Source organism: Argiope bruennichi, chromosome 2, assembly GCF_947563725.1.
Source record: "Argiope bruennichi chromosome 2, qqArgBrue1.1, whole genome shotgun sequence".
Lineage (NCBI taxonomy): Eukaryota > Metazoa > Arthropoda > Arachnida > Araneae > Araneidae > Argiope > Argiope bruennichi.
This window is the reverse complement of record NC_079152.1, coordinates 27,410,739-27,437,306: the sequence shown is the minus strand read 5'-3', so window position 1 is coordinate 27,437,306 and position 26,568 is coordinate 27,410,739. Positions and strand designations below refer to the sequence as shown.

Genomic DNA, 26,568 nt, shown 5'->3' with positions numbered 1-26,568 from the left:
ATATATATATATATATATATAACAACAATAAATAATAAATCAAAAGCTGTTGAATTGTTAGTCATGTCTGTAAACAAACTGGATCAAAACGCTCTCAGTTCACAATCGCAGCTGATGGTGCTAAAAATGTACAGCTTAAAAAAAAATACTCAGATTTGCTAAGACTTTAATTCCATCACACTGCGTTTCTACTGAAAAGAATTACTGAAAACTATTGATGAAGAATTTCTGAAAAATTGTTTCTATTGAAAAATATTATGTTTATTCAAGCTATAGAAGAATTCACTGGCTTAGTTATAAATCAAAGGATTACTTAGTGAAAAAGTGTTGAGTTTTTAGCAATGAAATTTAATACTTCATTAATTCTTTGCCTGGAAAGGTTGTTTGTTGAATGCGATTCTCTTAAACAATTCTTGTATTGTATTATGTTTTCTTAGATTCCAAGATGTTATGAAAATATACTCGCATAGAGAATTTTATTTTATTAAAAGCAAGAATATCATATTCGTAGTTCACTTTCAAACTTTTTGCACACATCAGATAAAATATATCTTTCATATATAGTATTTTCAATGCAGTATTTCAGCAAAAACTATCTTATATGACCAATTTATCAATTTTAAATAAATTAACCAAAGAAATTCTAACCGTATCGATCAAGATAACTTATTTAAAATAATGAAAGAAACCAACTTCACAAAACATCTTGTGACTGATCATTTTTTTAAAAATTTGAACTTTCAGAAATTCTTAACAGAGATGAAATATATGCAATTTTAACAAAACAAATGACTGAAATACCTTCTACAAAAATGATCAGTAACAAATTGTTGCAAAAAATTATGAAGGCACAGATGATTTAGAGACTCCCCGTCGTCTATCTAAAAATGTGTTCTTTTATCTTGCTCTATTTCTTGAATAAGAAGCACTTCAAACTAAAACAACCTAAAATTAAACTCCAAATTAATCATCAAGATATTAATTAACATGGTATCTACAGACGCTAATTAGCTGAAACTTCAGTTGGTTGTCGAATGAGGATTATTAATGTAGTTCCTATTTTTTTTTTTTTTTGTTCTGTGGAAAAGTTTTACGTTATGCTTGAACGAGCCGGCAATATTTCACCTCGTAGACTTTTCCTTCATTCTGTCCATTGCAATTAGTAAATGAAAGCGGCAATGAGTGCAAGAACCTGTAACTTCGAGTTCGAGAAATAAAATAATTTCTCTCTTTACAACTAAATCCAAAGATTAAGTTAATATATCTCTTTCCCCTGACCTAAATTAACTATGAATATGTTAACGGATCAGAGCACATGTTAAAGCAACTGTTAGTTACTACGTGCACTTACGTGGTTACTTTTGACCCTGATAGTTATACTTAGTTTAATTATTGTTGTGGTCAGCTGTTTCCTTGTCCTGTTGTATTAATTATTGTTGTGGTCAGCTGTTTGATTGTCCTGTTGTATTAATTATTGTCCTGTTGTATTAATTATTGTTGTGGTCAGCTGTTTGATTGTCCTGTTGTATTAATTATTGTTGTGGTCAGCTGCTTGATTGTCCTGTTGTATTAATTATTGTCCTGCTGTATTAATTATTGTCCTGGAGTGTTAATTATTGTTGTGGTTTGATTGTCCTGTTGTATTAATTATTGTCCTGGAGTGTTAATTATTGTTGTGGTCAGCTGTTTGATTGTCCTGTTGTATTAATTATTGTCCTGGAGTGTTAATCACTGTTCTGGTCAGCTGTTTGATTGTCCTGTTATATTAATTATTGTCCTGGAGTGTTAATTATTGTTGTGGTCAGCTGTTTGATTGTCCTGGAGTATTAATTACTGTTCTGGTCAGCTGTTTGATTGTCCTGTTGTATTAATTATTGTCCTGGAGTGTTAATGATTGTTGTGGTCAGCTGTTTGATTGTCCTGGAGTATTAATTATTGTCCTGTTGTATTAATTATTGTCATGTTGTATTAATTATTGTTGTGGTCAGCTGTTTGATTTCCCTGTTGTATTAATTATTGTCTTGTTGTATTAATTGTTGTCCTGTTGTATTAATTATTGTCCTGGAGTGTTAATAGAAAACCAGGAATACTTCTGAAACTGATGGTTGTTTTTCAGTTCTTTCTTACGTTACAGAAAATGTTGATTAAAATAACACATGCAGCGTAAAAGGAAGTTTAAAACTTGATTTTTACGATTATGTTAGGTAGAGACTGTCAGATTTGGAGTGTGTTTATATTTCAGATTTGGTTACATTGAGAATATATATATATATGGAATCAAGTCAAAGTTCTATATTTTGTAACTATCATTCACCCACACCATGCGAGACATTCGCTGTCTTACTCAAAATGGAAGGGAGAGGATAGAAAATTCATTTTTTTTGTACTATAATCAACTACATTTTTAAGCTAGATTGAGTAATTTCCTTTACTTGCTTGGTGCAGATTTTGGTTTTTCACTGGATTCTTCAATTATTTATAATTTTGCAATTTGAAAGCCATATGAACATTTGATTACATACTATAAGAATTATTTCATTGTCTGTCTTGTTTATTTTCGTTATGTATATTTTCATGTGTTTTGAGGGATTTCTACAATTATTATAGAACCTTTAATACAAGTCTGATGTGCTTCTGTATCATAAACTTATATCACAAAATAGAATCAAATTTTTGATTAAATTTATTAGGAAAATTATTAAATTTATTAAACTCCTTAGAATTACAAATGCCTATCGTTTATCGACAAATAAACAAGATCTCTTTTGTTAATCTCATGTGCAGAAATATGAGAATCCAAATCTGTTTTGACAATCATTTATACACAACATCTGGAGATTGCTGCCCGAAATAATATTCACCTTATAGTGAAAAAAAACAAAGAAATTTGTTCAATTTCTAACAAGTGTTACATTATTTATTGACACAATAAACTCTACACCTTTCTTTGTAATCATCATTTTCCGAAATTATTTCTTTTAAAAATCATAAAAATTAAAATATAAAGAAAATTCATTTTGTATCACTTCATGCTGATATAAAAATTGTACTAAGAGTTTAACCCTTTATTTACTGACGGTACTTAAAAGTACCATTTGAATCTTGCTTATATTTTCGTAATATGACAATTTTTTGCTGATGGTATTCTAAAGAACACGGATAATGTAACCCAAATAGCAAGAAGTTAGTATTAGCGAAAAGTAGGAATTAAAAATATTTAATAATTAAATTAATTAAGACATCTCTATTAATTAAAATATTTTTCTTGGGTTTCCTGAGATTATTCTGCAAGAAAACTTAACTACTAGTGCAAAAAAAAAAAATGATGGCAACATAATTCAGTAAATAAAGGGTTAAACTAAAACTAGACACGGTTTATATTAAAAGAAAATTTGAAGTGTCAGATAATTAAGATCAAATTGATCAAATAAAATAGAGTCGCATTATGATGCACATAATTCAAAAAGAAAAATAAACTATGTGTTTTTGTAAACCATAATAAGTTTTGCAACAACTAACTTTATGATCTTTTAGAAGTTTCTCTCTTTCATCGGTCATTTGATTGTAATTTGTCTAGCTTTACAAACAACGAATCATATGCTCTGTATATGCATATACATAAAAATAATGTTTGTATACATTCATATTTCCATGACAATAAACTTTCGCTTGAAGAAAAATGAAATATTAAATCATCAAACATAAAGAAACTTCATGCAGTTCGTTTACTAGTAACATACATTAGATTATAAGATAAACAATCGCTAATGTTACTTCTTTATGTGTTTATATCAATAACAAATCTAAGATTTTTCTTCCAACCGTTGATCTTCGGATCTTCTTAATCAAATTAATGAGTAATTAGCTGAAAGGAAGAAGGTTGTTCTTTTCTCGTATTCCAAGTCCCAAGGAAAACAAGCGGGACAAAACAGAAAAGTAAGAGGCATTCTAGGCACACAGTACTTCTTTCAAAGAAGTAATTTAAGTAAAAAGAAAGTGAGCAGTTTATATAGTTTCTTTTTATTTCAGAATATTTGGAGCATAATAGCAAAGGGGATAATTTTCGCTTCACCAAGTCTTCCCTATTGCATAAAATCTATATGAAGAAGTAGTTTTTGGTATTTTTTATCTTTCATTTATATTTTGAATTATGGAAAAAAAAAAAACATTTTTAAGACAGAATTCTCATTTCCTTTCACTGCATGGATTATTAGTTTTTCCTGGCCAAGGTGCACTTTTAGGACGAAAGAGGAAATTATAAAGTATTGATATAGATACTGAGTTAAGAAAAGTTATTTTTTTATATTCACACAAGTTATATTTCAGATTCTAGAAAATGCCAGTACTAAAATTTATAATTAGCAAAGAAAAAAAAATATTAATTTTTATAATATGAAAGGCTGCAATTTCTGTTTCAATTTTTTCAGTTATAATATTAGCAATATACTTTCTTATTTTTTTATTATATATCAGCGATAAGATGCGAGTAAGGAAACATATGAAAGTAATTTATGGACAGCAGTTTACATATTTCAGGTATAATTTATAGATGCAATATAGAAGGAATCCTAAAAAAAAACTATCATATAGCAGAAAAGAAACATTCAGTAATATAAGGAAAAACATAACGAATGAAAATTGGAAAATTTATCTAGCATTTTTATTATTTTAGTGATTGTAAAATACTCCTTATGTATTTATTGTAACGAATGAAATCATGTAAATGTAGCCATAACGTTTGGAAGGATGTAAATGTAACCATAACTATGGGAATGACGTAAATATATCTATATACAATTACTCCCTTCCTTCCGAAAGCAAACGAAAATATCTGAATGACCGGACGCTGCGACAGTATTGGAAAAACTATAGTTGTGTCTTTAGGTTCATCGATGGTCAGGGTATAGCTTACCAGTAGGAGGCACGTTCCGTCATCGGTAGCGGGGTGCAGACCCCAAATCATTTCTGCGCCTACCAAGGCGGTAAGAGACTATCTCCATTCTGGAACTTGCTCGTCCCCATATCTGAGGTGATTCCCCTCCCTCTCAATTATATGATGTAAATGTCACCAAATTATTTTAAAAATATTGTATATTGTTAATTGTTTTAAAATCATTCTATCCCTGATCATATATATATATATATATATATATATATATATATATATATATATATATTAAACTCTAATTTCAATTTAACTAATTTCCAAAATCATATCTTAATTTAGCCCATAGTAACTTCATTCTAAAATATTCTCTTCTTTTGTGTTCCAATTCCACTTTCTCTACTTAATTAATTCAAGAGAAGCTTTGTAAAATTGCTGAATCGGCTAAACGCCGACACATTCTCACGCTCCACGTGAAGGGCAAGAATAATGTCCAATAAGCACATTCTTTTTTAAAAGATCTCTGTGTCTCCCTTACTTGTGATTGACAAGCGTCATAAATCCCTATCAGAATCAATAATATATTAACACTGTAAACATATATTTTCCCTATCTATATCTCCTGTTATATAAGACGAGGGATAATTTATTTCACTCTTCTTCCCGACTTCTGCTTTTGTGCCGCATGGAAAGCGGACGTGTCTTGTCCATGTCTTCTTGTAAATAATCATGCCTGCATCCCAGAAGAGAAACAAACAAATTTAAAAATACCAAGTATCTTTACTGCTTGTTGCACCTGCATATATATAATACTAAAAATGTTTCCTGTGATTAGACTTCAATTCAAATTCGCATTCGCATTTCCATCAGCAAATAGATCATTCAAAAATCTCTAACCTGTCAGAAAGGTATTGGGGACAGCTAATGGATTTTCCACATTGCATTCAGCTAGCACATTTACACAAGAACAAAGCGCACAAAGAGGAAAGCAACACAACTAGACATCACGTCATACAGAAAATGCCTGACTCTATATAAACAAATCCATGAGGGGGGCACATTGACCTTCGGGGTGGGGTGGGGATGAATGACCAAGGAGTTCATTCAAATGAAATATTTAAAACCTTCCACATTGCAACATTTCTTACCTTAACATAAATTAATATTTCTCTAAATTCACATAATTTTAAATCAATTAAATTGCAATGTTATGAGAATTTCAATTTAACTAAATATCCACATGTTTAAAAATTTTAACATTTTACACTTAACACACCAGGCAGAAATGCAACAATTATGTAGGAATATCAATGACGCAAATTCAATATTTCATAACAATAGTTTACATACTCACCAACTTTTCATAGAAATAAAATCAAATACAAGTTTAGGATAAATATCTTCACATTTACATTAAATTCCAATTCTTAATATAGGTTCCTAAAAAACATAATGAAATTAATAATATTATTCAAATTAATCATTCATCAATTTCGAGAATGTATAAGAATTTAACACGGCTTTTATTAACAAATGAATTCATTTTTACTCGGCAAGGTATAACTACATGATCTCTGCTGGGAAATACAGCTACTACTTTTCCTAATTTTCAAAAGTTTAATCTAGGAACTTAACTTAACTTAATAACTGCTTTAAACTGCGTCTTTCAACTTAATAACTGCGTCTTTCAACTTAATAACTGCGTCTTTCAACTGCTTTAAAAGGTTATTAGAACTAAGAATGGTTAAGCATCATAGAGCAAATCTCAATCATCAGACTATGGTTGATAGAGAGTATGGACAGGATAGGATTTTAGTTGCTATGTAGAGGAACAGAGATAATTTTCAGTCTCTTCTGAATCTAATATCTAGATAAATACTAGAAATACAATGTCTATTAACAGATACTAAATGTAAACAATGAATTTAGAGAATTTATTGAAAGAAAATCGCTCAAATACCATGATAATATTCGCTTCAAATTCCAGTAGTAAACTTCCGCAGTTATTCCTTTATAATAACGATCCATACGATAATTTACAGTATTAAATTTACAGGCCAGAGAAAAAAAATAGTATTTTTGTAAATAATTTTAATTGGAATATTTACATAATATTTAAATTTGGAAGTATTTATGTGTGTGATTTGGATGTATTAAGCGTTGTTCAAAATATATTTCTAGAAGAGAAAGAATTTTTTCCCCTTGTCGAATTCGATATATATTTCTAAGATAAGAAGTTCCTGCAAATAAATAAATATTTTTTTAAAAATATTATTTGATTTTAAACTCACAAAAGAGACTTAAAAAATCTTCTTTTTAGAAACAGAATATATTGTCATTGAAAAGATGTTGGTAGTAAATACGATTCTATTAAATTTAAATTATATTAAATTTTTTATAGACAAAATGCTGTTTTTATCGTTAAACAAGAGTAAGATAAAGAATAGGCATAAAAATTTGAAAATAAAAATATAATAAAATAAATGATATTAGAATTCGAGGAATATCAAAAATATATGCTGAAAGGGGGCGTCTATTATTATTTTAATTCTTAAACAGCAGAATTCTCGGAAGCGCTTTAAATGTTTTATGCAAAAAAGCACTGTAGAGGAATTTCATTTCTTTTCTGTTCTTTCGGAGGGAAGTAGGACGATTAAAACTACCCAGATCACGAGATGAAAAACTTCTTGAAGAAGAGAGTTTAATCTTCGTTCCACGAAGGTTCTCTCGTAAAAAGAACTTAGAATTCTGTCTACCCGAGGTGGGAAAACTGATAGAAAGTTTGGTCCGGTGCTAAAATTACTTTTTGAAAACTTTTTTTATCTCTTTTTATCAGAGGATTTACAAAGATTTATTCACCGTTTCAGTTAAACTACTGGCTTCTGTAAAGCCTAGTTTCTGCGTTTTTGAATAACAATTTTTTATATCTTAAAAAGATCACCATTTAATACGAATTAAATAAAGATTACATTAAATTGGAGAAATGGTAATGCATTCCAATTTTAGCTTTATTATTTTATCAAACAAATATATTCATTTTTTTTATTTAATTTATCTTGCTGTTTGATTCATATTTACTATTCGAATGGAGCATTCTGGTAAATGTGAACAAAAATTTAAATACATTCAACGGAAAGTGATATTTTCCATTTCTTTGGAAGAATATTAAACTTAGAGATCAATAAAAATTGTTGTAACAGATGCAATTATCTATAAATAAATAATAATACAATGCAATTTAAATAAAAAATCTTACATAGCTCAAATAAAAATAATTAAATTTAAATATTTTTACGGCCCCTTCAAAAAATACCAATAAATATATAAAATGTTTTCTCACTTCCTTCTAGCAAAATTCCCGATATATTTAACCCGGCAGGACGCGCGCGGGGTGTTTTGGCACCCCACACCTGAAAATATTTTTCTACCTTCCCTCCCCATGAACCGAAGTGGTTGGGTCTATCAGTACCTGTTTCCAAGGTCACATTCCACAGATAGTTTAAGTAAACAGCAAATTGGGAACTATTTTTAGACTGTTAGATCGAACTGGGGTGTGCTGACACCCCGTGCGCGTGGTCGTGTTAGAATTTTTCAGTGCAATAGCATGGCTTCCTGCAGTCGTTCAGTTCGGTCTTTTCCTCGTTTGACTTATGATGAAGAAATGGAAAGACTTCGGAAGTTATTAGAAGAGGTTTCCTCAGATGAAGAAACCATTGAAGAAGAAATAGAGGATTCAGATAATGAAAACGTTTTCAGCGAGCACCAGTCTGAATCAGAGGAAGAATGCAGATCTTCAGATGATGAAGTTTGTGAACAAACTAGCTTTTTTGTCGGAAAATATAAAACTACAAAGTGGCAGAAAGAACCTTTCAGAAATCAGAAACGCATACCTGTACAAAATATAATCAAAAAACTGCCTGGCAATACACAATTTTCTAAACATGTTACTTCGCCAATCGATGCTTGGAGACTGATATTTGATGATTCAATAATAGAAATGATTGTGAAATGCACTAATACTTATGTAGAAAGTATTTCTGGTAATTTCAAAAGAGAAAGAGATGCAAAACCTTTAGTAAAAGAAGAATTTTGAACTTTTGTAGGACTATTATATATAGCTGGATTGCACAAATCTTCTCATGTGAATGTTAGAGACTTATGGGCGACAGATGGCACAGGATTAGATATTTTCCGTAAAACTATGAACTATAAGCGATTTCTTTTTATACTTCGTGTCTTGCGATTTGATGATATCAAAACTCGGAATGACAGACGAAAGATTGATAAATTAGCTCCAGTAAGAAACTTGTTTGAACATTTTATCAGGAACTGTCAGAAGTCATATCATGTAGGTGAATACGTAACATTAGATGAAAAACTAGAGTCTTTTCGAGGCAGATGCTCCTTTCGACAGTACATGCCAAAGAAACCAGCAAGATATGGTTTGAAGATATTTGCTTTGGTCGATTCTAGGACATTTTACACCTACAACATGGAAATATATGCAGGTCAGCAGCCAGATGGCCCTTACAAGACAGATAACAGTTCCTGCGAAATAGCTAAACGATTGCTAGCTCCATTATACAATTCTGGAAGAAATGTCACCACAGATAATTGGTATACCAGTTATGAATTAGCCGAATTTTTACAAAAACAAAACATTTCTTTTGTTGGAACAATACGTAAGAATAGAAAAGTTATCCCGCCTGAATTCGCCTCGCATAAAAATAGAGAAGAACATACAACTCTCTTCGGGTTTCAAAATAATATAATGATTCTTTCTTACATGACGAAAAAGAATAATTGTGTAAATCTTCTGTCAACCATGCATAATGATAATCACATTGACGAAAGTACAGGAGATTTTAAAAAACCGGAGGTAATAACATTCTATAACATGACGAAAGGAGCAGTAGATGTTGTCGATGAAATGGGAGGATCTTACTCTGTTGCTAGAATATCTAACCGGTGGCCTATGGTGATATTCCTTTCACTGCTAAACATTACTGGAATAAATTCAAGGATCTTGCTGTTATCGACCAAAACCCCACCTGAAAAATTCAGAAACAGGAGGCATTTCTTGAAGGATTTAGCGTTTTCACTTTTAGAGCCTCATATGAAATCAAGGCAAAAACAACAAGAGTTTCTGGATGAACCACAAGCAAAAAAGCAAAAATTAAGCTACCGTAGATGCTACTTGTGTCCAAGAGAAAAGGACAAGAAATCAAAAACTACGTGTTTGAAGTGTGAAAAAAAAATATATGTCGAGAACATTCAGTAATTGAAGCGGTATGTACAAACTGCAAACAATCTAATGTCTCTGATCCATGTACACCCTAATAAATTTGAAAATTTAATAAATATCACTCTTTTTATTCACAATAATGCGTTAAGTTTCGATTATAGTGAAAATTATAAGCAAAAAAGAAAAAAAATCTTTAGAGTCGATATCATTAAAAGTCCCTTCAACAAGAAAAAAAAACAAGGTGACATTCATTATTTTTTTACATGAATTTTTTTTTCTATTATTCGTTTTTAAAGAAAAAGGGTATAATCACTATAAAATTCATTAATTTATAGAATTCCATTGATTTCTTTCGTCTTATGCCATTTATTATGGCTGGGGTGTGCTGACACCCCATGCTCGTCCTCGTGTTGCGTTTCACAGCACGCGTCCTGCCGGGTTAAAGGCAAGATTATTGAATTGGGAGCGTTTTATCATACATGCCGAACACTCAACGCAATAATGGAAATTGCCATTAAAGAGGAACTTCATGTAAAAGTAACGGGTTTTTACCTGCTTCAGAAGTCATCGTTTTGAAATTTCTATCTTGATTAGAGTCTGTCCATATTACATTTCTTAGAAAAGAAGGATTGAATTTTATCTGAATTCGTGCCCAGTTGCAAAATTTTAGCTGTATATTATGTAGTTATCCATTTAGTATGGTAACCTTCCATAAATTTCACAAAGGTCATATGGAAGCCAGTTATTAAGATGAAATAATTTCCATACTATCTTTTTCAGAATGTTAATTTATGAGCTGAATGTTTGTACTCTAGCATTAGAGTAACTTGAAATATAAACCAATACATAATTTTCTGTATCATTTGTATAAGGCCTCCCTAGTCAACTCATTTCCAATGCAAGGAAGTAAATATTATGTAATTTCTGATCGCTAAATTGATTTGAAAACTCAATTTCTGGAGAACTTCTGCAAATTCAGAACAGTATTCTTCTACAATTGGACCTGTAAATATTATTAAATAATATTAAATCTTACAAAAAGGAATTGATGTTTCTACCTTTCTAAAAGTTGTAGTTAAATGCTTCTTTCTTGATAAAAGCAGCATTAATCAGAATAAATTATAAATTTTAGGAAAGAAAGAAATTTTAAGAAAAATTTTACTTTAGATAATGTTCAGTTACAAAATTCTAGATATCGCTTGTGTAGTCGTCCATGAGATTGTTGCATCAGCCCCGTGACTCTATGATGAAAGATGCATGTCCGTTATTATACTGAAATATTTTCCAAACTGTCAGTTTTAGAATATTGAAATCTGGATGCACTGTTCATACAATAGCATTATGATAGAGTAAAAAGTAAATCCCAATGTCAGATTTCTACTCCACAAGTATAACGTCGCATCATTTCAATTCCTCTGCAGATAAAGAAGGGTCCTACAGTTCGTAATTGGTAAATCATTCTGTGAACACTTTCTTATTGTACGATGCCGATAATTTGAAACTGATATGTGTATTCTTTTACTATTAGATGGCATTACAATTATAGCATAAATAATAGCATTTCAGAATCTTCCTTAATACATATTTCATAAAATTTCAATGTTTTATAAAGCAAACAGTTCTCAGCAAACAATTTTATTTTCTTATTTGGTGTACTACAACTACTCTTAGAGTATACCAACAGTTTTTTTCTCTCCTCCCATATAACGTTGAATTTACAGTTAAGCACTAACATGATGGCAAATATCCAAAATTTTCTCGAATGACAATTTCTGCGTCGCAAGTATAGTGCTGCATCCTCTTCGGGAGAGTCAGGATTCTGTAGTTTGTAATATATATATATATATATATATATATATATATATATATATATATATATATATATATATATATATATATATATATATATATATATATATATATATATATATATATATATATATATATATATATATATATATATATATATATATATATATATATATATATATATATATATATATATATATATATATATATATATATATATATATATATTCAAACAAAACTATTAGAAGAAATATTTTAAAAACAATATTAGGCCAATGACTTATTTTTTTTTTCTCAATCAAATTATTTTTAATCAATTTTAATTAAACTGTTATCAAGGATATCCAAATCTTCATTGCATGTTTTAATCTAAAAAAATTCCCACGTGTTTTTTTTAATGGGAGAATGATTTTTGTTTTGGTACATTTTTGGAATGTAACTCATTATTTATGCCATCCGTAATTTAGAAATTTGATTTAGGTGTTTCTTTGTTTGTAATTTGATCAATAACTTATAATTTTCTTTCTCTAGTACGAAGCATGATAAATGCATTATAGATTGGTCCATTGTCTAGGCAGTAAAATTACCATATCACGTGCACCACCATAACGTATAAATTTAGAAAACAATATTAGTCTTTTTAGAGCTCGTGGTTTCAAAAAGAGAATGTGGTATTATATTCCTAATTCTCTATTTACTCCCTTTTACGAAAATCTGTAGATTAAGTACTGAACAATAAAAAGGAAAAAGAATCAAGATAGTATTTTTCCTTTTCATTTATCTAAGATTGACTATTAAGGAGCAAAAATATATATATATTCTAGGATATCATGTCTTCATTCTAAGTAGAACAAATAAAGTTTGACCATCAGAGCATTCTTCACTCGCTTTGTCTAAACAAAGAAAACGATTGTTCATGTATAGAATAAACAATGCATGAAAGGCTAGAAGCAGTAACTCTTATGCATTCAAAATTTCTGTTAATCCAGACTCGGAAATTAATAATGTTTGGAAGATACGAATAAATAAAATGCTCTTAAATTGCATTACTCCCATGCAATTATGACTTTTAAGACAAAATAAATAAATTGAGGAAATTTAACGTGAAGTATTATCAATATTTCACGTATTAAAGCACTTAGCGACCAGTATTTGAGCATAAATATTGCGTAAAATATTACGTAAATAACATCAAAATTTTATTTCAGATCCAGTTTCAAAAATAACCAATGACATATTATTGTCTTAAAATGATTTGCTATACTCCTTCTTTGAATACTATAAACAAATACATATGGCTGATGAATTTATCCATTAAGTTGCGTATTGCCTCTCATGAACTATACAGAAGAATGTATTGTACTCTGAATGTAGTAATATTTTGATAAATTTTCCATTCAATGAAAATGCCGAATTCACTTGTTATATAAATTGCTTTGACAGCAGAAAATTATGATTTTTTTTTTTTTTTTTTTACAAAAAAATGTTGTAACTAAGAAAAAAATTGCAGAAAGAATAAAAAAAGTATAAAAAACAACAATAAAAGGCCTTTCTTTATTTTAAGAAGGAGTAAAGATGGCATATTAATATATCATGCAATAACATTTTCAGGTTATCGATAAACACTTAAATATAGTTTGAATTTTGATGAATTATAATTTAAAAAATACACAGAAAAATGAGGAACGTATATAATTCGAAATTCTCATTCTCCAAATTCTATATGTTCCAAACTTTGTAGCTGTAGATCAAGTGATCTATTCTATAGATCGCCAAAGCAAAACATATCTCTCTCATTTTATTATTGGTAAATATTCTGATTATATTATTGTTAAAACATATTGCTTCTCAGAGCTAAAATTAATATTTCCAAACAAAAATGATTTATTTAACTTTTATATGCAGTTTGGGTTGAAAAATTACAATATATATTGTTATCAAGCTAATTTTTAAGAAGGCTTGTCTTATTTAAGTATTGGCCCACATTTGCTAGCATTTTTTTTTTCAAAAAATAATGCGATTTATTAACTTTGGACGTTTTCAGTAACTCGGATACAAATGTAGAGCAAACAATTTTATATATAATTAATAATCTCAGTCTATATAATTAAGAATAAGTCTATTCTGAGTAATTAAGATATTCTATATTTACTATAGAGTAAGAGGACAATATCCATCTCAGTTCGATTTGAACAAAAGATATCACTTTTTAAAATTTTACTTATTAGCCTTTATATATTTTTCAAGAACAAAAAGGAACTCCCATATGCTAAAAATTATTTTCTCATTCCATTTTCAAAATTTTAGAAATGCGATGGATTCTTATTTACCTCAAAGAAATAACGAAATATATATATTTTTTAATAATTTTTTGCACTTTTAAATAAAGTTGGTTACATATACCGATTTAAATAATATGGTTCACCGAATATTTTGATAAAGCCGGTATTTTTTTTTTTTTTTTTTTTTTTTTTTTAATATCTGAAGCAATTTATGATGTAATATCTGGACTAACACCTGCCTTACTATATTTCTGTAATATTTTTTGTACCATTATTTTTCTTCAAATAGATAAAAAAAAATATGGCGAATTTTATTTGAATTTCCAGATATTTTTATTCAATGTTGAATCCTTTTCTTCAATTCTAGAAGCTGAACAGAAAAGAAACCGGAGTGAAAGTATGAAAACTTAGAACTGACAGCGCCTGCAGCGCCCTCTTTCGTAAATCATGGTTATGTGATTTACTCTTTCTCTGGGTTTCCCTTTGGGAATGAACCGTAAGTATAAACATTTTGAATCACGCATCTCCGTTTCAACATTCAGTGGCGTGAGTGAGAAACTTCTTCAAGTTTTTTAGAAAGAGAAAGAAAAGAGATTTAGAATCTCCAGTCACGATATAGATCCTCATGAGGACAAAGACAGCTGTCAACGATAACGATAGGTGATAGCAGCTTGCATTTTTTTAAAGATAAATTCAGTGGAATCTATTAATTTGACGTTGATGAAAATATGAAGTCAAATTTGAAAATTTCGGATTAAATTTTGTAATTTTGAAATCTGGTCATAAAATCAGAACAGTACCGTTTTTTTCTTCTGCTGGAAAATTATAGAACCATAGTCATATATGACGTGAAACCAGATCCTCATGTACGTGATGCCATACAAAAGTTCTGCTCTTATATCCATTACGATATTTGAACTTTTTAATGGAAACTATACAGATTACAAATGCAGTGAATATTTGGTGGAGTAACATTTCGAATTTTCAAATACACTTTATATGAAAATTGAGAAACTATGGCTGTCACATTGCAGGTTGCAGTCAAATTTCTGATAATAATATTAATGTATATTTTATCATTCCTAAATAAGGAACTCAGACCACGATGCAATCAATTTGCTAGACGACATAGTCTTGTGACATATGGTGTTGTATGTGCCATCTAACGTTAAACAAACGGCTAACTGTCAGAAACTGTCTAGTCGCTTATTTCCTTGTCAACCTACGAGATGAGAAGAGGTACGAGATTATACTGAATCCTTTGATGACTATCGAATAATGATTAATTCATGGAAAGACTATTATCAATCAATTTACCATTATGTACCTTTTGAAAGAAAAATTAATGCATCAGGTCATGCGCATGAATCATAATTATTTAATTATTATTTTTTTTTAACTTTTCCTAACTTTATTTTTTCTAAGTCTTAATAATATGTAAATAGATTCATTATATCAATTAAGCTTGGAAGAATATTTAAGTGGGCTTAGCAAATGATACCTTCAAAGTTGGCATTTATTTTATGCAGGGTTGCAAGCAAAATTTGCTTAAAACTTATTATAAACTCATTTGTATACAAAAACTACAACCGAAAATTTTAAATTCGAAGAATGTTAATATCGTGCATTATTGTATTTCTTACTAATCAAATATTTCAACAGAACTATTGAAATTTTACCTACAGCAAAATATATATGAAATTAAGATATATTTAAAAACTATACTAATATAATTAAAATAGCTTTGCAATTTTATGAAATATGTTATGAAAATCATACTATCTAATTAAAGACCTTATATATATTATTACTACTATTTTCTTTGTGCAACACTTTGTAAATTTATAAAATTTGTTTATGCCTTGAATTCGTATGAAAAAAATTCTTTCAGAATAAATTTTAATACTAAATAAATAAGCTTCGTTTCTGCCAAAAAGAAGGTTTTACTTTCGAAACATACATACAATGTTCCTTTTTACTTCATCAGTAACATAAAACATTGAAATATAACTAAATTTGTAACATTGCCAAAGCACGTTTTAGAAAACAGAAAATCAAACAATGTTATTATGACAGTTTTCAAATTTTTAAACATGGGAAACATTGTATTAAAAAAACACATATTTATTTTGAGATGTAAATTTTATTGTAACATTATATATGACTGTCATATTTCTCTTATTTTGAAGCTGAAAGACAGTCTACATATTCTTGTTTCAATATGAGAAAAAAAAATAAAAGGATTATAGAATAAAACATAATTTAAATATTATTGCTTACTATTTATGTCTAAATTGATAAAAGTCGCGCCTTTTGGTGAAGGGTAATGAAAGAATTTAATGCATTTTCATTAAAATGATTTATTTAAAATATTTCTTCAGAATTAAGATGGGTAATGCAAAGCAAATTTTATCTCAATAAATTTTATAAGAATTTTCTCTCAAATAAAATTCTTAGAAATAATTTCAGTGAATCACCTAAGTAACAAGTAGCAAATAGTTTTATATTTCTTTAACTTTTGTACATTAATCTAGAGTTAATTATCATATTGACAGTTATTTAGATATAATTTGTAAAAATCAATTTAAAATAATAACAAAATCTAACTGAACATATCTCCCCACCTAATTTCCTGTAACTGAGACATACTATCCTTCAAAAACGGTTATTAACCACGATTCAAATATCCAATCTTTGTCTCTTTACCATTTATTTTCTTTTTATAATGCCAGTGAATGTAAAGCCAAGCAGAGATCAAATAATTGTGTTAAAATATGTTATATCTAAGTTATAACTATATTCAATAAGGTCTTGGCTGCAGTGTTAGAAAATTATAATTAAATTCTTAAATTGGCAAGTTCCCTGTACGTTTTTAAGTATTTTAACAACAATGGTATTTAATAAATTCGGATATGAGAAATGTCGACATAAATTATATTTCTTTTTTTAATTATTGCTAACACAAAAGTTTATTTGCCTATTATACCCAATTTTCAAGTTAGATATTACGTTTGCTGTCTTATTAGTGTATTAATAATGAACATTTAATATATTTCCAATCTGATTATGTTTAAAAGTGAATAACGCTAATGAAATTTTTGAAAATACATTTAGTAGAGTGTAGACTTTTATGAGAATAGCTTAAATGTTTCACCAAATAAATGCTGAAATTATTTACCAAAATTATTGTCCTTTCAAGCACCTTATTTAGCAATTTGTAAAAAAAAAAAAAAAAAAAAAAAAAAAAAAAAAAAATGATAATTTTACACATGATATTTATCCACGAAGAATTTAACAAATTTTCACAACATCATTCTTTTGAATAAGTAGATTATACCATCATCAATTTAATAATAAAATTACAAATACAATGGAATTATACGGATGGATGATGGTGGAATGATATTGAATATTCTTTCACAACTGTTGATTTCAAAACTAAATATGACCTCGCGCTAATTAATATTCATCAAATTTTGATTTTGGCATTTTAATTTATATCAAATCACAAAAGCGTGGAGAGAGATACACATATTTAAAATACTATTTTCTAATTTTCCATTAACAGTTCTGAAAAACAAAAATAAAAATTATTCAAATTGTACAATTTAATATCTTTGACAAATTACTAAACATTACAGATTTTATATTTAAATCGATGTATGTTCCCATAAAACGCACCAAAACCAATAAGAGCATACATTGCGTTAATTTAATCATCGATGCATTAATTATCATACTTTTTCTAGACATTTATTAAACGGAACCACATTTTAATTAATGGATGAAAGATTACTATTGTTTCCTAATCTCTTCTTTGTGTTCATCTGCACCACACATTACCAAAACGAACACATTTCAGATGTTATTTCAGAGGATTCTTCTCATCGATATTCAGTGGCGGAAGCTAATAATCAGTAACATCATCGACTGCAGAAGAACTATCTGCGCAAGAGAGTAAATGAGGCGATATATTTCTTCCTACAGCAACTTAATCCGAGGACAAAGTCAATATTTCTCTTCGCCGTGCTGCCGGATCACCCTTTAATTAACATGATGTTGACGAACCAGTGCAGAAACTTAGCAGGTTATTGAAAAACAAAATACTCTATTTCCCTCCCAAACTTGCTATTGGTCCCGAAAATAACATTTAAAGAGTTATGTTTATATAAATGGCGTTGAAGTCTTAAGGAAATTATGTCATTATGAAACAAGACTTATTGATTTAAAAATATTGACGATGAATTCCATATGGGGATTCAATAATTACTTTGTAAATATTCGCTTAATAGTTATAGATATTTCTGTACATGGCATACTAAATCAGCTGTCGTTTGTCTCTTATTCTGTTGGTTTTATAATTTTTCATTGATGTTTTCTTAAAATAACGGCTGGGATTCATAATATTGATCTTAATGTTAGTTCATTTAAGAAAAAAAAGTTGATTTTTGTATTTCTGCTTTATAGTTTAACTGGCAGCTCACAAATGCAATTTAATGGACAATTATAAAATAATATTCTTGTCTTATTAAAGCTATAAATCCTATAAAATATTGTTATTGATATTTTTCTCCGAATTTCCTCTGATTCTTAATAATAATATATATTTTTCTTGGTACAATTATCAAAGTTTTAGTGCTTCAGAAAAGTTTTATTTATTCTTTATAAAATTGTTCTTAAATCTCATCTGAAGTAATGTTTTGAAGTAATGTTAATGAATTCATCTGAAGTAATAAAGAAGTTTTTATGGGTGATTTTTTTTTAAATTTAGAATGTTTAGCTTTTCTGATTGAAAAATGCAAGAAAATGGTACTATAATCCCGAAAGTGGTATATTATCATGAAATTAAGTTGATGTCTCATTTATTTTAATTTAAGCAATAAATTATTTGATTTTATGTTGTTCAGTAAATTTTGCAACCATGATATTCCTTATTATCATAATAATTAATCACCACCTACTACATTATATCTTTATATTTATTTCTTCATATTTTTTCAAAACTTTTTCCGCAAATTTAACTACCAATGGAATATTTAATAGCTGTTGTAACAAGTGGTATCAAAGTATTTTAAGGTAATTGCTATTACTTCATGCGACTTATCTCTTTGTAGTAAAATTTGTTCGATTTAAAAAGTGAAATTCATTTGTATTTATTCATTTCATATTCTCTTGCGTATACTTCGTCAGTTTACGCCATGCATTCTCTGCGAACATCCTATTTTCATGTCTAAACCCTTTTTTTTTTTTGGGGGGGGGGTTACATATCGAACTTTAATTACGACAAATTATTGTTTCATTTCACATTGTTAAGAACTTTAAGTAGAATTATATCAATTACCATCCAATAACTGGCAAAATACAAAGAAATTCCATGCATTCGCCTTCACCGTTGTAGAAAATATTAAAGTAAATAACTAATGAGTATAAACAAATTATACTTGGCATGATCCAGAGTGATTAACTGAAGTTGAAGAATTCTTATACTGATCAAGATAAAGCATCATATGATATAATATAAAATATGCTTAAAAATAAAATTAAAAAATTAAAAAAAATAACATAAATTTTAAAAAAATGAAGAAAATTGGGAAAAAAATTAAAATGAAATCTACGATTGCAAATTTCAAGTTATCACGTGAAAACATTATTATTTTTTAATTAATTATTTGTCTTAATTAATTTAAGTCATTAATCAGTGTATACCGGTTTGGAACAATCATAGACTTCTCTATCGGTCTCTATCCTTCTCTCTCTATATATATATATAGAGAGAGAGAGAACTCGATCGATTTTCAGATGAAATCAGCTATGATGTCCTAGTTCTACGTCAACCTTTTAAAAACGCATCTGCTATCAAAGAAGCATACGTAATAATAAAGCAATACTAGAAAAAACAGGATAACCGTTTAAAATCTCATCTGCTTTCAAAGAAGCATACATAATAATAATGCAATATTAGTAAAATCAGGTGAAAAAATATAGGCGATTAAAAGATGATGATGAGAATAGCCATTTATGCTTTATCCATTGCCTACGCGATTTCGAGCTTCACTATTCACTGCCTACGCGATTTCGAGCTTCAAAACCCCTAACCAAAACAACATCATGTTCTCACATGATAAAAAAACGCAATAAACCTACAATCATAATCCAAGCAAAAAAGAAATTGGGTTATTATTGAATACTATAAACCTAAATATGATGATTGAAATCTTGAAATGTTTAGATCAACATACATGATATCTGAGAACAAAGCAAGACTACTCAAAAGAAAATAATAAAGCATAATATAAAAATTTAATTTTCAATCTTTATAAATAAATACATGTTTCTAAAATGTCTGATCTTGCTATTCTAAAATATCTTAAAACTGAGATAACATAAAGGAATAAATCCATTATGCTATAAAACATACAAAACGCGTTTACCAGAGCAAATTATATTACCCTGAAAGATTAATTAATACATAAAATATTTTAATTTAATTCGAATATAATCAAATCATAATTTACAAATACCTCTCAATGTATCGAAGGGGGAAAAAAAGACAGTATAAAATATAATGTATCGCTTAAAAGTTGAGTAATTTAGGCCATTGTTTCCAACGAGTATTCGACTTAACTGGAACTTGTAATTGATTTCATTTCTTGCGAAATACGCAATGAATATTACCACAGTATTACGGATTGATAAAACAGAAAAAAGTTATTTTCATTAATGAGTTTTGTTAAAGATATAGAACCCAATCATCTTCTGTAACTGCTATTGACGAGTGGTGGGAATATAGATAATATATACATTTTACTTTACAAATGTTTAGAAATATTTGCAGTGTACTTTTTTCTTCAAGAACGCATTTATGAATTATGAGTCATTTTCACAAGAATTCTGCCACTTTTTTCTGGAGGAAAACTTCTAAAAAACATATTTACTCTGCTTTCAAGAAAGAAATTTGAAATAGTTATTTCAATATTAGAAACTGTTCAATAGAATTTCAATATTATATTGACAGAACTTTTGTGTATAATTGAAGAAATTTAAAGCTTTGCAACATACATTTAAGCATTTTTGAGCTTTAGAGTCAAGTAATAAATTTAAACGACATCAAATATCAAAACACACACACACATACACACACACACACGCACACACGCACACACACACACACACACACACACACACACACACACACACACACACACACACACACAAAAACAAAAAAACAAAAAAACAAAAAAAAAAACATGATATCTTTAGGAAAATAAAAATTGCATTCTACATTGCCTTCTGAATTTGATAAATTAGTTTATTAGTATAAAATAGCATAAGTATTGCTATTACATGGATAAGTATGGCACATTAACTTACGCTTTCATGACTGTAAAAAAACAAATTTTAGAAAATATAAGTATTTGCAATATGTCTGTCTGTCTCTGAACGCAATAACTCAAAAATGCTTTGAACTATATAATTAAATTTGTCATATGGTCATTGCACCAAATTTGTAAATTTCTATCAAATTTTGAGCGGAATCCATTCTGATAAAGTCTGTCTGTCCAGTTGTCTAAATATGAACTAACATAGTAGCTAAAATACAAGGCAGATTAAATGGATAATATCTGATGGATAAATTAAATATCCGAGGTGAAGATACATAGCAAATTTAGAACTAAATTTATCAAACTTTTCATCATTTTTTGGTCTGTACTTTCGGAAGCATCCAAACGCGGTACGCAAAAAGTCTAATACCCTAAATATATGAAACTTGACATAAAATTGTGCTGTTTCAATTGGAGTTATGTGTCTAATTTTAATTTCAGTAAGTTGGAAAGAAGCATCCAAAATGCGCATTCGCTGTTCTGGTTATTATAGTATATGATATGGATCCTAGGAATTAACCGACAAAAAAATATGGCCAAAGATTGCACATTAATAGAATCTTTCATAACAAATTAATAACTTTCATATCATAAACTTCTTGGAGACCACTCCAGTTGGTTTCCAATCATGATGTCGCCCGTTATAGTTTAGTAATTATAGATGTATGCGAGAAGAAGGCAATTTTAATAATCTATCGAAAAATAATTCTCAAGTCTCTATGATAACTTGATTTTGAAATTGCATATATGGCAATACATATTACAGCAACATATTTTTATCTATATAATCAATCGCCATTAGTATCTATTGAATGGTACAGAATATTGTTCGTCATTTTAGCATATGTCAACAATGGAATTATAAGTTTAACAATAATACATCTGCTTGTCTTCAGCATTCACTTATACTTCTTTATGCATTAAGAAAGCCAAAGTCAGTAATGTTTTATCCTAACTTGTCTTAATCTTCATATCCTTAAATTAATTTGAATAATAGAATGAATATTTTTATGAAAGAAAAAAGAACCAACACTCTGTCATACATGATCATTTGTTACTCTTTAGATCTAAGATTGTCGTTTTAATTTTTTACAATCATTGATACACTTTGGAATTTCAGGTTTCATATTTTTAGTATTGTAGCATTACTAAATAAAGAAAAGAACTAACAAAGGATGTACTTACTTGCTCAAAAAAGTTATACATGTGAATATGAATATATACTCTCGCTTTTTGTATACTACGTATAATAATAACATAAGCACACAACTGCTCCATTATTTTCAATCATTTTCAATTAGTTTCATGTTCTGATCTTTATAAGTAATAGAGCAGATTCCTTGCAAGTACAATTAAATCCCAAATTGATGTTTGGGATTTAGCATTGCGGATATTAATATAATAATTCCAGTAATAGTTCAGCTTGTCAAAATTTATGAATTTCTATTTTTTTGAATTTATATAAAAAAATTTGTATCCAGTAATAGTACACTTGTCAAAATTTGTGAATTTGAATTTTTTTTTTGTATTTATCCAGTAATAGTACAGCTTGTAAAATAATTTATGAATTTCTATTTTTTTGAATTTGTATTTTTTTGTATTTATCCAGTAATAGTACAGCTTGTAAAAAAATGTATGAATTTGTATTTTTTTTGTATTTATCCAGTAATAGTACAGCTTGTAAAAAAATGTATGAATTTGTATTTTTTATTTTTAAATAAATACAAAATAAAATGAAAATTTGTATTTTTAGCATCTTTAAATTGCCATATAAAGAAAAAAAATTAACAAAGGAAGTACATATTTATTCCTAAAAGTTTTACATGTGAATATGAATATATATACCCCCTTCCTGTATATTATTTATAATAATAAGACAAACCGGACATGACCGTCCCATTATTTTCTATCATTTTCGGTTAGTGTTCTGATCTTGATAAGTATTAGAGGAGATTTGTTGCAACTACATTAAAATTTCAAAATTGATATTTGAGATTTAAAATTGTGGAAATGAATTTCGTAATTCTAGTAACAGTTCTTTTCCTCGAAAATGTGTGAATTTGAAAGTGCATATACTTTTTTATAGGATTTGGAATCTAAAATGCTGTATAACTTCAAATTAATTGTCAACTTTAATAATTTTTTTTCTGAAAATAAATAATGTACATATTATTTACCAATTAACCGTCTAGGATATTTCTATAATTTAAAATAAAATAAACATTTTCTGCTGCTGAATTTCTTTTTGTAAGCCAAACTCTGAAATCGAAGAAGAAGTAGGATTATCTTTATATAAATTATGAATAGTAATGGACTTTCTGTCTATACTCACTAACTGAATGAAATTTCAGTTGTCGAAATGGGGAGTATTAATACAGTTACGAATTTCTTCATTAATGCGGGTTTGTATCAGGCGAGAAAGGACCTGCAATATTTCATGTGTCAGCCGCCAACTCTTCTTCCTTGTATCGGAATGCAGTGGGAGCACGAGAGCAAACTGCACTAAAGAATTAAAAAGAAAATGATTTTCCCAGAATAACCTAATTTGCAGATTAGGTCAATATTTCTTTTCATCTTGCGCTTGGATCTTCCATTAATTAAGGAGATGTCGACAGCGAAGTAAAGTTTGGGAAAGAAATTAACCCCGTTTGGGAAGAAATAGGTATTCCATTCGAGAAGTAGTACAGTATGGAATGGAAGAAGAAAAATTGTTCCAATATTATCAAACTCAAGAAAGTAGCGCTATTTTAACAAAGCCAATACTGAAAAAGTGAAAAGGTTTTGAACAAAACCGAGCAAAAGTTTTTTTTTTTTTAATTTGTATTTAATACATAAAGAATTATACACACATAAAGAATTATACATGTTGAATGTGTCATCATGCATCCATTACAACGAAGTGGATGTAAACAACATTTTGATTTGTTGATTTTTGAGAACTTCGTAGAAAGTTTTCGTAATAACATGAGTAAGAAATATGTCAATCTCTATTGATGTATTTATCATTTCTTTCATATTGTAATGCCACTTTTTCTCATTTCTTCCTTATTATAGCTTTATATTGTTTTTCCAAAAACATGAAAATTCCCACGAGAATTTCATGCGAAGTATAAATATTTCTCTACCTAATTTTTTCATTATATACTTTTCATTAATATATATATCTTTAAACATAAATTGACATCAAAAGCACTTTTGTTCTGCTTACTCTAAATAATACCATAGATTTTACCAAAATATTCCTTAACCATTTAAGTTAAGTATACCATACCATACCTTTAATAATACCATAAATTTTACCAAAATATTCATTAACCATATAAGTTGTATTTTCTTTCATTTTTCCGTCCTTGCATTAGCAGGTTTTTACAGTGCTTGATACATTTCATTGTAAGCCTACATTCTAATTTGTGACACGTTAATTTGAAGACAAATGTACTTTTAATAATATATTTATTTGCAAGTTATCGAATCACAGATCGAGACAGCATTCAGATGAAGATCTACTATTCCTAAGTATTTAGTTTTCTCCCAGTAAATAAAAGAAATACGATTAAATGTTATATATGATATACTTTTTTTTTGCTTTTTTTATAATTGAATAACTGCCATTTAAATAAAATGCATGGTACTAAAACGTATCGAATTGAATTCTTATCTAACAAGTTAACGAATATTGTTAGTTTACATGTTCCATTTGCTTTAATGAAAAGCATATTTGGGAAAATCATGGATCTAAATGTGCTTATGTAATACACACACATACAGAGTTTTGTACTCAAAGACAAAAGTAGATTCGAAGTCCCAATATTCAATCAGGGATCCATCGATTCAATGGCGTTATTAACTAGTTGTTAAAAATCTGAGAACTAAGTGAATATGGAAAATTTGTTTTTACTGTGAAATGATAAGTTCTAACAACATAATTACAACCATACACAGAAGTATTAGCTAGGGTCTCATCATTATGTTTCTTTTGATCAATGACATTTTTACCTTAATGACTATTTTATTAAATTTCGTCAAAATTCAGATATCCAAAGCTATCAGCAAGGAAAAAAAATCTTGAATGACAAGAATGACAAAATTATTAAGCTTCACTATGCTTAATAATTTTTAACAAAAGGTTAAAATAATGGGGTGAGGACTAAAATACATGTACTTGTTGTCATTCGTTTGATATATTTATGCTAAAATTTTAAATTACTCGAGGTTCCATTAACAGTCTTTTTAAATTTGAGAACTCTTCAACAATGAATCATGCAGAGATAGATAAAATAGTTACGAACAGTGTTAATTTGCTACAACCTAAGCGCGAATATTTGCGACAAAATTATGTTTATGCCCAAACATCCTGCCATTCACTTTCAAGTACTTGTTTACTCTCCGTTTTAAAACTCGCCAAAGGCGGACACGCGTATCTTTCTTGAATTGTGCAATAATTCAAATCCAGTTTTAATGGCAGCTTGTTCTTTTCTTGTTCTGTTTGAAACAATAAGAATAATAGCAGTAAAAGAACTTTCAAAATACTACAAATCCTCAAGGACTTGTTGACAATTCATTTGAAAGAATTTAACTGGCTTCATTCTCAATATAACTTTCAGTTAAATAGTGGAAGTTAAACGCTTATATATCACCATTTCCATTTCACTTTGTTTCTTTAAATAATGTAATAATATCAGTGTTTAAATGCAATTAGGAATTGTGCTCTTCTTTCTCATCGTCTAAGCATCCATAAAGAACTTTGTATACATGTACTTCTCGAAATATTGATAATCTCGAATATTTTTAAATGATATTCATATTTTCAGCATTTATTTAAATTTATTACAATTTCTAATATTGTTTCGTTTATTTATTATATTGTTATAACTATATTCTTTTTAATAATATCGAGTTTATGTAATATGTTAATGATAAGATTAAATTCCTTTACCTATTTTTTATAAAATTTAGCTGTCAGAG

The 26,568-nt window shown here is 28.4% G+C and overlaps 1 protein-coding gene across 1 annotated transcript; it reads left to right on the top strand.

The window, feature by feature from the left end:
- The first annotated feature begins 9,086 nt into the window (after positions 1-9,086).
- On the top strand, positions 9,087-10,166 carry LOC129962146 (piggyBac transposable element-derived protein 4-like). The gene has a single exon (XM_056075884.1). It carries the CDS (start codon positions 9,087-9,089, stop codon positions 10,164-10,166), a length of 1,080 nt encoding a protein of 359 aa, XP_055931859.1.
- Positions 10,167-26,568: the final 16,402 nt, after the last annotated feature.

Excerpts from the sequence above, each read along its gene's own strand:
- LOC129962146 (XM_056075884.1), top strand. The coding sequence starts at position 9,087 with ATGAACTATAAGCGATTTCTTTTTATACTTCGTGTCTTGCGATTTGAT.